This window comes from Pavona decussata, unplaced genomic scaffold (genome assembly GCF_977016875.1).
Source record: "Pavona decussata unplaced genomic scaffold, jaPavDecu1.1 SCAFFOLD_386, whole genome shotgun sequence".
In the NCBI taxonomy this organism is placed as follows: domain Eukaryota; kingdom Metazoa; phylum Cnidaria; class Anthozoa; order Scleractinia; family Agariciidae; genus Pavona; species Pavona decussata.
The window spans coordinates 2,089,553-2,101,093 of record NW_028145758.1 but is presented as its reverse complement, the minus strand read 5'-3'; the positions used below and the strand labels follow the sequence as shown (position 1 = coordinate 2,101,093).

Below are 11,541 nucleotides of genomic sequence, written 5' to 3'. Positions count from 1 at the left end.
GGACAATTAAGAAGCGCACTGTACTTCCGGTTTGCTGTAACATGAAAGTGAGGCTGGAGCATAAAAAATCGTAAAAACTGACTTTCACTGCTGATCAGTCGATCTGGAATGAAAAAGGTACAAATTTGCCACTATATCCCCTCAATGTTGTCTTTTCCCTTAATTTCTAACTGTGTTTACTAGATCGATTAGTCTTTTGAATGACAAGAGGAATCGAACGAAAAACAGGGCTGCAAAACCTATAAGTTATGTATCGGTGAAATGCAAGAACCCCCTTCCCCCCCGGGTATTTGAATTTGCTGTAAAATTGTGGTCAAATTCCCCACTCTGTTAGTAGTTTTACACCTGTTAGGGTTTCACAAAGCGTCAAGTTCGTTGCAAGAAGTCCGCACTGCAAACGCATACGTAAAGGATAACCTACAACAAAACGAAGAAAATGGTGATGTAGTCGGTCCTTTCAAGCTCTGCCAAAAAGCTTATAAGGTAATTGCGAATGGTGGAACCCTAGCTACAATAACGCATTTTAAAAAGAAACTGTTATGGCAGCAAATCCACGCTTAACATTTATCTTTCTTCAGAGGCAAAGTTTCTCATTGTCTTATTTTCGGAGGGGTGGGGGGGTACTTGACCCATGTTTGGGTATAGGGGTGCTGCTGGGGGTTTGAAACCCTGACCCTGTTTAGGACGAACATAGCCTTAAATACTTACCCTGTAAAGGACAACACCCTCTTTTTTAAGACCCTATTTAGGACAAAGGGCAACATCTAGCTCTTGTGAAGTGTTTTTTGGCAAATTATGCATTTAAAGGCCCACTGTCACTTACCGGACGTGATGTTCTTCGCATTGAACACCAACACCAATCAAAACAGATAAAATAATACATAATTACCTAGAAGTGATGGCAAAAAATCCCAAAATTTCGCATTAACAGAGGTGAACCTTAGGTGCAGACTTAATCGACATGAAGCATATTAAATTTGTTCACTAAAATAAATTCAAGCATCTCTGATTTCGGATTTGCCAAATACTCAACGACAGTCTTGTAACCATACCCAGTCTAGGATGGGTCCAGGACAGACTCGCTTGAAATTATATACCCTGTTCAGGGCAGAAGGGCCAAAAACCATACCCTATCCAGCGGCACATCCTGTAGACTATGTAGCCCTTTTTCTCCTGAAGTCGTGTAATTTTCAAATTTAATATTCAAACTGTTGTGCGCTTCAAATGTAAACTTTGCATCAATATATACAACATATATAATCAATAAGTAATCATTGCAAGAAGTCAAATGCCCAACCAGACAGGCTAAGTTTTGTGTCAAATTCCCTGCCATAATAGTAGGGGGTGGGGGGGAGATGAACGCTCTTGGATTTGACTGATACATTAATAATATTATATAATAAGTGGATAGTGGGTACTGAGGCTAAGTGGGCTGTTGGCCCACTTAAAGTGGACCACAGCTCAGCATGTAACAAAACAACATTTCAAATTTGCATATATCAGCATGTTTCTTTCCACAGGAATTTGAGTTTGCCATTACAACAACATGGGATGGGGACCCTGTGGTTGGCCACAATCCTGTGCAGTTTATTGTCAGTGCAGTAAATGAGGACTCAGTTAAGGTTGATGTGAGTGGACCTCTGTTTAATGATCCAGGACCTCCCCCAGCACCTCCAGGAAGTCCCTGCCCTGAACTGTGGGAATATGAAGGTAAGTCTTATATGTTCTCACATTAGGTTCAACCATACCTACTCTGGAGTATTGAATATTCTTTAATATTAGACCCAATTTCAGACTAAACAGCTCAACTGACCATGCTCATGCCCCCCCCCCCCCCCTACCTTATTGCACATATACCACACATTGGTCAACATTCCAATCCTAGCAGGTGCAGTATGCAGGATGTTTGTTCCATGAAGCTAGTTTAATGGCCTTAGCTCCCACGAGTCTCCTGTAGCTCAGTGGTAGAGCATCCAAACTAGTAATCGGAAGGTCTTAGGTTTGACTCCTTGTTGTTCTAAACTTGTTGTTCTTCACTCCTGATAGGGGGATTTTTTTTCAGGGTATACCTGTGTCATTTACTGATTTAATACATCATTCTCATAAAACAGTTGCTTGACACTTTAACCTGCCTAACGTAGTCTGTGGCATTTCTCTATCTCATGAAGCCGCAAAAGTTTAGAACAAAAATTCATCATCCACATTGGCACTCTTAATCCCCCCAGAGGCAGCAAAATAAAATTCTTTTTTTCTAATTTATTCTTGTTTTCCGCATTACTATGCTCCCACCAATATTGTAGGAGCTGCTATCTATATAAACCACACACAACCCACGCTCTGATGAAGGGCTAACACTTGAGACACCAGCCCTAGAATCTCTTTATTGCGGCCCATTTCTTTATCAACTCTGTTGATAAAACATTCATTTTTACTCCCCACCAGTGCAGCACCACAGTTTCTTAAGAATTAACCCAAAATTATCCCGTTTTTATGCACTGTATATTGTTAGCTTATGCAGAGGGGAGTAGCTAGCCTGTGTACAGCCGCCCATGTAGAGCAGGCGGCTGTACACAGGCTAGGGAGTAGCCCCTATCTTTAAATGGGTACCTGAACAAAAATGATCTTCACTGAGCTTTAAAGTAAGCTAACTGTATGCCTATAGTGACTCTGATAAGTAAGTGTATATGAAAACCCTAGCTTGCAAGACTGATGGGGTGTGTTTACTTGGCCCAACCTACCTTGTATAAAGGGTTTAGTTAAATTCAAATAATTGTGTTCACTTGTAGGTTCTAATAAATATCCTCTCCGCCAGTCCCAAGTAAAGATTTTTTTGGTCTGAGCCTCTCTGGAAATTCTAGTTTAGCTTTAATTTAAACTTTCCCTGATTTGGCTTTTGGGACACCCCTACCTCCCCCTCAAATATCCAATGACCTACGGGGTGGGTGTGGATACTTTGTGGAACTACATCAACTATCTGAATTAGACCCTTTGGTCTTCATGATACTTCAGTTGGGAATTATTAGTACACGTAGACAGTAGTAGATAGCCAGTTGGCCTTAGCTTGCTGTCTCAATAATTATAAAACTGCTGCATTTTGATTTAATTGACTTTGCACTGATAATTAATGGCTTGGCATTCCGTTTTGTATTTCAGTAGCTGAAATTTTCTTCCTTGGAGCTGAAGATAAGTATCTGGAGGTTGAGTTTTGTCCGTAAGTAAATTGCTTTTTTTAAATGTCTGCAGACTATATATAATTTACCAGTGGAACTAATTTTTGTTCATGAACCAGTCACTGCAAAAAATGAGCCAAACAAATTTGACCATTTTCTCTACCCTAATTTAAAGCATGGGGGATGTCTCTTAGCGTCTAATATTTATGGCAGTGTATTATCATTGTCCATATATAATGGCCCAGCCCTATAGAAACTATCTTTCTTTGTTAGTTTATAAATTTAACAATAAATATTGAAATTAGTTCTCATAGTCATGATCCACTAATCAATTGAAATTAGTTCTTACGGTCATGATCCACTAATCATGCTGAAGTACTGTTGGAGCTACCCTAAGGACAATATAACAAAATAAAACCAAACTTTACAGTCGGCAGATACAGTGTTCTCATTCTTTTTTTCACAGCCATGGCCAACATCTTGTGCTTCTCCTTAATGGCACAAGAAATATGATCAAGGTAAGATCATAAGAATATACCTGCCAACTTTTTCTGAGTGAAACGCATGAGATTTTTACCACGTCATGACCGGGATTTTCGAAAACGTCCGAGCCACTTCCGAAGATTTTCAACGATTTTCCGAAGACTTCCGAACATTGCCGAAAATGTCCGACGATATTCCGACAACCTTTGAACACTTACGATTCAAACGGATTGTAGACATTTGAAAGCTTTTGCGATTATTGTTATATACATAACAAATCTGAAATGAAATGAAGATTTTTTAGAACAACTCGCCTGGATTTATGAGTCAGGCGTGAGATATTGTCCTTGATGCGTGAGATCGATGTCTCTAGTCCCCAGGCGTGAGAGTCACGCATTATGCGTGAGAGTTGGCAGGTATATAAGAATTACATGGCTTAAAATATCTGTGACTTCAGATAATGATGTCATGACAGAATGGTCTAGTGTGTGTGGATTCCAGGTACAACTTTCACATAGACTGCTGTTGTAGGTTAAAATGAATCCCAGGTTAAAATCATTTCAACCTAGGTTGATTTGTATATTCCTTTGTTTCAGATGTAAATTACCCAACCCTAACAAAGGAAAACACAAACCAACCTAGGTTGAAATCATTTTAACCTACAATACATGCCACCAGGTTCCCACAAACAGCTGCCTGTATGATATGTACCAAACAAAAATATGTCGTGGTTCAAAATTTGTTTGGTTTCATTAAAAAATTTTCAAACCAGTTTGATTTTTATTTTCCTTTGTCACAGATTACGGTAATGAATACTGCACAAAGGAAAATAAAAATTAATAACACTGGTCTGAAAAATTTTAAACCACAGCATATACATGAAGCATTCCTACTGAAACTACTGAGCAGTGTTGCTTTTAGTTCCCATAATTTTATAACTAATAAACAGTATTTATTTGAATTGGTGAGGTGAGGTATGTCTTACCTCTCCTCACCAATTACATTAGCGGCCACTTGATCTTTAAAATTATGGAAAACTAATTATTAGTCTTCAATAATTTTAAAAGTGGCTCGGAAGCGTTACGCAATCTTAGCCTGGGGCAGAAATCAAGCTGTTCATTTATTGTGAATAAGCAGTGTGTTGTTCACCACTTTTCATGTGATCTGTGCAATGCCCTGACACCTTCATCAACACATTGCTGAGCACAAAAATTTGGCAATCAGTAGACATTTCTTAGAAGCTCACGGTAACAACAACCTTTTAGAATTTACAGTTTAAAGAAAGTGCCAGGGCAAATTTGATTGTTTTAAGTCTTTGAAATGCTGTTCGTCAAGAATCTCAAGCCCAATTTAAATATCCAGACAGACTCCATATATGTGCCAAACTTTTTGTTTAATCCTATATTTTTTTCTTAAATATATGTTACAGCTTTTTTAATCACCTATTGTTCTTTTTAGTATTTATAGACTGCAACTTACAAACATATTTTGACTTGATAATGACGTTTTGCTGACATTGAAACGTCGCTGTTTTTTTAGCAAATTTATTTTTTTAATCTTAAAATAATTTTGAGAAATATTTTATCGCAATTCTTTATAGTTAAAGGTAAGACTTTATTAAATTTATTAAACCCTAATAACAACATGTACATTCTGCTCACTTTTGTCAATATATTTCTTATGGTACTAGTTGGAAGAATTTGACATTTCATCTTAGTGATTATATCCTTTGTTTTCATGACTGGTAAATGTGATCATTAGTACTGATATTACAAGGAGAAATTGGATGTTGGTCACTACTTTATTTTATTAATTACAGTAGAACCCTAGTAACTCTAACTCTGAAGGGAAATGAAAAACTGTTCGAGTTTAAGCGGGGTTTTGAGTTATCGGGGTCGATTAAAATATTCAATTTTCGAGGTTAATAATTAATATTTTATTGATTTTCAGCACTTCGGTATACAATACAGTGCCAATTAAAATTATTTCACAAGAAAGTAATACATTTAACAATACATGTAATACTCAATAAATTTATTTATGTTCCCTTTTGCGTTGGGGTCGTTCTATTATCTGTAAAGTTCTTATTGCTTAGGCACAAAAAATGAATAAGCAGAAATTCGAGTTATCAGGGTAAATTTTGATCAATGGAAACAAAATTTAGTTCGAGTTAGCAGGGTTTTCGAGTTATCCAGTTCTAGTTAACCGAGTAAAAATGGCTGAAAAGTTGGGTCAAATTCAAGGGAATTGAGACTCAGTTAGAATTAGCGAGGGAGTTCAAGTTATCCGAGTTCAAGTTACCGGGGTTCTACTGTATTCATAAAAATGAAAGTATACTTTTAGTACAAACAAAGTCTAACATTTGTCTCTGGATTAACCCTCATTTTAGGATAAACTTCCCCTGAATTACACAGCTTCAAAAGATGATGTAAATAAAACGTGGACAGGAACTGCCATCATTCCAGTAGATTACTTTCCTCCTGGAGTGACAAAGATGAATGCATATGCCATCCATGGGTCAGGGGACAGCAGGCGGTATGAATCGCTTTACCCAGCTACCAAGGAATTTAACACCCCGGACTTGTAAGTTTTTGCTTCAAGAATGAACGTGATAAAATGGCTAAGTTGATGAACAAATATTCAGTTTACTGGAAGATGTGACCTGCCGTCTTCTTCCTAGACTGTAAGAGAAAGCCTCTTTGGAGATAGTTGTGCAACGAAAATGAAACATGCATGTGCTAAAAAAATATTTGTTTACGTGATTATTGTCACTGGCAATTCAATAGCAAACAATAAATGCACGCTTTGGCATGTTTCACCTCTTGCATGAAAAAAGATGATTCTCATACTTTGTGTTCATGCAACCTGAAACTTGTCTGACTCCAGTTACATAATGGTCACATGAAATCCTGTTTGTCTCAGTTTTAACTAGCTGCTAATTATGCCATGCAAGTCGGTCAATTTTATATTTAAAATTAATTTTAAGGATAACAAGTGGAAGCATTTTCTACAGGTCTTTGACATTCAATAAATTACAACAAGACTGTCAATTCATCAGCCTGCATTACAGAACTGATGTTGTTTTTCCTTCCAGTTTTGGTAAAGGAGACACTCATGACAGATGTCTCCTCATAAGCTATCTGAATATTTTTAAACAATTTGGATGTCGCGCAGCAACAGCAGCATCTAAGACATTTTTCCTCATTTAGAGGTTCAACACCTACTGGTCAGTACAGATATTTGGCTACTCCAAAATAGCAAGGGACAAGTGCTACAAAAACTCTCCGAACATTTATCGCTTATGATATTAAAATTATATTAATAAGTGATTTTTTTCTCTTCCTTTTCAGCCATCGTCTTCAGTTTTTCAAGGATTTTAATTTTAATGCACTTTTTCCTGCCTCATGGAAACAACCAGTATCAACATATTGGACCAAGACTTAAAGAAATCAGTGAACAATAAAAATTAACATAATTATAAAATAATGCAGAAGCTATTAAAAAGATAGACAACAATTTTTATTTTCAAAGCCAGACAATAAACTTCCATATATTACAAACAAGTTAATAAAAGATTTAATACTTTGTAACATTTCTTTAGACTGAAACAAACTTTCTACTAAAGGGGAAACCAAAAATCCTTCCCTGATTTTTTTGTTCAATAAAATGTTTTCTCTGTAGTATTCAAGTAAAATTGAAAACCTCAAACTTGTAAAGGGATGTGTGCTAATGGGCAGTACATGAAAAAGGATGAAAAATGTTTCTATGTCTTACACATACTTTGGGGTGCAAAACTAGCATATTTTCTTTTTTACGAGTCAGAAAGTATTTCAGTTTTTCTAATGACTGAAAAAAAGTGTGAGGCTGTCCACTTTTGTTAAGCTGGTTTACATGCTGCAATTTGTTGACCTGACAGGATTGGAGTGTGAGTTGTACATACATTTTAACAGCTGATTAAAGGCAGATTCATAAAATAAAAGTCAACCTGATTCAGAAAATACACTGCTGGAGCAGCATAGCAGATTTTGATCAAGTCAAGCTGACACTCTCAAAAAAACTGCCATCTTAATCAATATTCCAAAACTTGAAATCAGGTGTCAAATACATGTGTGATTTGCATTTCAATACTGTCATGCTGGCGTATCGTAACATTTAAACAAGCTTAAAATAGTTGCCCGGTGCATTCAATCCGTGTATTTTTTACATTCACTGAATATCCATTAACACTTGATTTCTTACATACAAGAAGACTAAGTTTGAATTAAATGTGTTAACTCCATGTAAGTGGAAAAAATAATAATAAATATTTATAATAACTGTGTGTACACTAATGTGCAAACCATAATATTATTCCCTTTACCCTACTCAATATTTCTGTGGTCTCCCTATTAAAGCCCAATACCCTATTACCAAGTTTTAATCCAAGCTTGACAGACTTTGTGGTTGTTACGAATGTGCCAATTTTTTTTAGAATTTCGAGAAACTTTCATAACAATCTGTCAACACTACTGTACTCCTTTTAGCAGTATTTTCCTGTTCACAGAACTTTTTAAAATTTGAATGGCCATGCCTAAGGATCATGTTCAGTCTCAACTAAATTGTGCGACTCAGAATCTGAATATGTTAAGCTACAGGGCAAAAGTCAATTTTTTTGATAATTATTTTGGACTGATTTGCGGGAGAAGATGGGTGTGGGTGATTGGATTCAAAGGATGGGGCTTACTTCGGTCAGTCAATAATAAGGTGGCACTTAATCGAGTACTAAACTGATGACGTCACAGAAACTAAATTCCTGAAATCGTGAGATTTGTTGAGACGTTTTGAAATAGCATTATCAAAAAACCTACTTGCCAAAAATCAGCTTCTTATTGCAATTTGGGGGTGAGATATTAGTATTGTTATGCTTGGACGACCCCATACAAATCCTTGTAATTTTGTCCATTCTAAACCTTTAGAACAGAGACAAAATTAGAAGGATTTGTATGGAGTCAATGGAACACAAATGTCCCAATATCTCAGTCCCAAATTGCAATAAGATGCTGATTTTTAGCAAGTAGGCATTTTTCATCATGCTCTTTGCAAACATCTTAATAAATAAAAATTTCAAAAATTCAAATATTTGTGATGTCACACTTTAGTACTCTGTTGAAGAAATGCATTCTAGGTGGTAATGGCCACAGTCTGTAGATTTGTTCCCGTGGCATTGTCTTTGTCTTATGACAATGTATTTTGTCTCAACCTAACATCTTCCATACAAAATTGACTGTGTATTTCCAGGTCCAACTGACATTTGGATCAAGCTGAACGACAGCAAGCAGGAAGTGGATTGTACCAGGTGTCACCTCTTTTGTAAGAGGGACCCTTTCTGACACTTGCATGTTACTAAGCGACAGATGAAGCTCAGTGGTGTACAGCACAAAACTGCAAGAGTTTGCAACTTCCAATATCACACCACTGTTGTATTCTCTTGAAAGGACGAAGAGGCAGTTCTCATGCATATTGTCTGCTCTTGTTGAAGAATGAAAAACATCACCATAATGCTGCCAATCCGGTGAAGGGGGTTCTTTGGTTGTAGTATGAGTAGATGAGTAACTGTTGCCACCCAAAGTTTGTTTACAGATGCAGAGTCTGATATCAACTCCTTTGTCTGCACAAGTCCGATAAATCCCATATTTACTGAACCTGGTAAAATGAATCAGTCTCATATCTAAAAACACACTTCCACTGATAACCTGAACTGCTACTGAAAACAGTTCCTGACGTTGTACATATATGTCTAGCGTTATAGTGAGAATTTGACCAACTCTCTTTTCTCTGACATTTTCAAATCTTTCTCCTCTGAGTCGTTCGCAAGATCCGAACCCTGAAAATTGTCTACTTCTCCGAGAGTTTCCAAGATACTGACTTTGAATCTTTTCATTAAGTTTACCAAGTGCAAACTCAGCAACAATAAAATGAAATGAGTTTGTATGGACTTTTGTTTCCCATCCTTGACAAATGCAAAGAGAGGAGGTGAGAAGACCGAGATCCTCACAGCTTCTGTTTCCTGAGACTAACTGAAGCAGACCTTGATTTTCTTTCACAGGTGCTTCACCACTGATATCTGCAGCAAATGTCATCAAAGTATGGTGCAAATCAACAACAGACACCAATCTTTTCTGATTTTGTATCAACGCTAGCATTTTATCCTTGCCAAGCAGGTTTTGAATCCGATTTGGAATTATCATGAACAGGTGCGGTTGAAAAATTTCAAACCGTCCCTCCATGGTCATGGGAAAAGAACCGTAGGTGTTCCCATGATCCGAAAGTATTATACTCAGAGTATTTGGGTCAGAAGCTAAAGTCTTCACAAAATTTGCCAGTGACGTATCAAATGTCTGAATTCTTAAACCACTGTCCTCATGCCCCACATTTAACATGGAAAAGGAAAACAAAGGCTTTTTTCCTGGGTCAGGGTTTACTTCCCCGAGAAAGGTGTCCAGAAATTGTAAAAAGAGGCTGTGGTAGTGCTTTCCTCCATAGCAAAGCTTCGCAGGACCATGAAAAAGCTCTGGAACTCCAAGGCCCTTCAAAACTTCACAGCTTGAGTGAGTTATTCCTGTGAAATCAATGGAATTGTTCTTCAATGCTGCAGTTAAGTTGTGCCATACTTCTATAAAAGGTCTGCTTTTGTTCATAACTTTGAAGTCTCTAACAAGTCCCCATTCATACGTCCAGCACATGTCTTCCTGCCACAGTGTTTGATACCCCAAGGATTTAAATTTGTCAAACATGACACCAGCCTTTACCGGTATCGGGTTTACGAACTGCTCATCTTCCAAAAGCTGACCAGAAAAAAGGGCATGAATGGTCTCAAAAGTTCTGTGTTTGATGGCATGAAAAAGCTCAAAATCTAGCACCCTTGTTGATGATTTAGCATTTATGTTTCTAAACGTCTTCACAGTTTGAGGGAGTGAGCGATAGAAGTGAGGTCTAGAGACCGAATCTATTAAAATGATGTTAATGTTTATTGGTTTTTCTTTGAGTTGTCCATGCACTTTGTGAGCTGTTGCTCCCCTAGGTGGCAGAATAAACAACTGAGTCTTGGCTGTTGGGTTCCAGAACTCATCACATCTCAGAAAAGCAAATGGGAAATACTCATGTGAAGGGGTGTTTTGAATATAATTATTCAGTGTTTTCTCGACATCCTGAAGAAATGAAAAGTGTCGCCAACCAAGAGAACCGTCGTGTGGATTGATGACGCCCACTGAAATTATATCTGATGAGCCACATGACGTGGTATGGCATTCAACCTTCGTGGATGTGCCCTGACGGGTTTTCTCAATTTTACACAAATTCACCTGGGAGCTGTTGCAACCATTTTTCATTGGATCCGCCGTGAAGAGGGATTTTGCAAATGAGCAAGCATCCTCTCGCACTACTGGCAATCGACAGATTGCCGAAGTCGCAGGTACACGCTTTCCGTGAATAGAAAGATTTGGGCATGATGAAGACGTTTTGTTCCTAACAGCTTGGATCAGTTTATAACGCAATACCTTAGGCCAGTCTTTGAGTGAATTCCAGTTTCGATACTCATCCTGATATTCAGTAAGAAACTTCGATTCGTCCAGAAACAAAACTTGGTAAATCAACACTGTCACCACGACTGATGCCAGAGAGATAATAGAAAACATCCATATCTTTCTTATGTGACGAAGCCTGCAGAAAAATCGAGGAAACATTGGTAAATAAACAACATAAAAACCCGCAGGTTCCTTGCACCGATGACAAAATTGGACAGCTGCAGCTGTGTTGTAAGGAATATTACAAAAGCACTAGCTGTCCTTCTCAGGAAGCCACCTAAAAAGTTACTTAAATCTCATCGAGCATCCAATTCCCAAGAGTCGCG

The 11,541-nt window shown here is 37.6% G+C and overlaps 2 protein-coding genes across 2 annotated transcripts; one reads left to right on the top strand and one right to left on the bottom strand.

Annotated features, from left to right (window-relative positions):
* Position 1: 1 nt before the first annotated feature.
* On the top strand, positions 2-8,274 carry LOC146451609 (UPF0462 protein C4orf33 homolog). Its single transcript, XM_085099091.1, has 6 exons — positions 2-117; positions 1,521-1,710; positions 3,154-3,211; positions 3,637-3,688; positions 6,043-6,236; positions 7,004-8,274. Exons 1-6 carry the CDS (start codon positions 109-111, stop codon positions 7,095-7,097), a joined length of 597 nt encoding a protein of 198 aa, XP_084955217.1. The 5' UTR covers positions 2-108; the 3' UTR covers positions 7,098-8,274.
* Positions 7,151-11,374, bottom strand: LOC146451608 (uncharacterized). Its single transcript, XM_085099023.1, has one exon. The coding sequence runs from the start codon at positions 11,372-11,374 to the stop codon at positions 8,888-8,890; it is 2,487 nt and encodes an 828-aa protein (XP_084955149.1). The 3' UTR covers positions 7,151-8,887.
* Positions 11,375-11,541: the final 167 nt, after the last annotated feature.

What these genes read in the sequence shown, in the direction of transcription:
- LOC146451609 (XM_085099091.1), top strand. An exon ending in CTGGAGGTTGAGTTTTGTCC is followed by an intron (nt 3,212 to 3,636) that starts GTAAGTAAATTG and finishes TTTTTTTCACAG; the next exon opens with CCATGGCCAACATCTTGTGC. An exon ending in GAATTTAACACCCCGGACTT is followed by an intron (nt 6,237 to 7,003) that starts GTAAGTTTTTGC and finishes CTTCCTTTTCAG; the next exon opens with CCATCGTCTTCAGTTTTTCA.
- LOC146451608 (XM_085099023.1), bottom strand. Translation starts at nt 11,374, where the DNA reads ATGTTTCCTCGATTTTTCTGCAGGCTTCGTCACATAAGAAAGATATGG.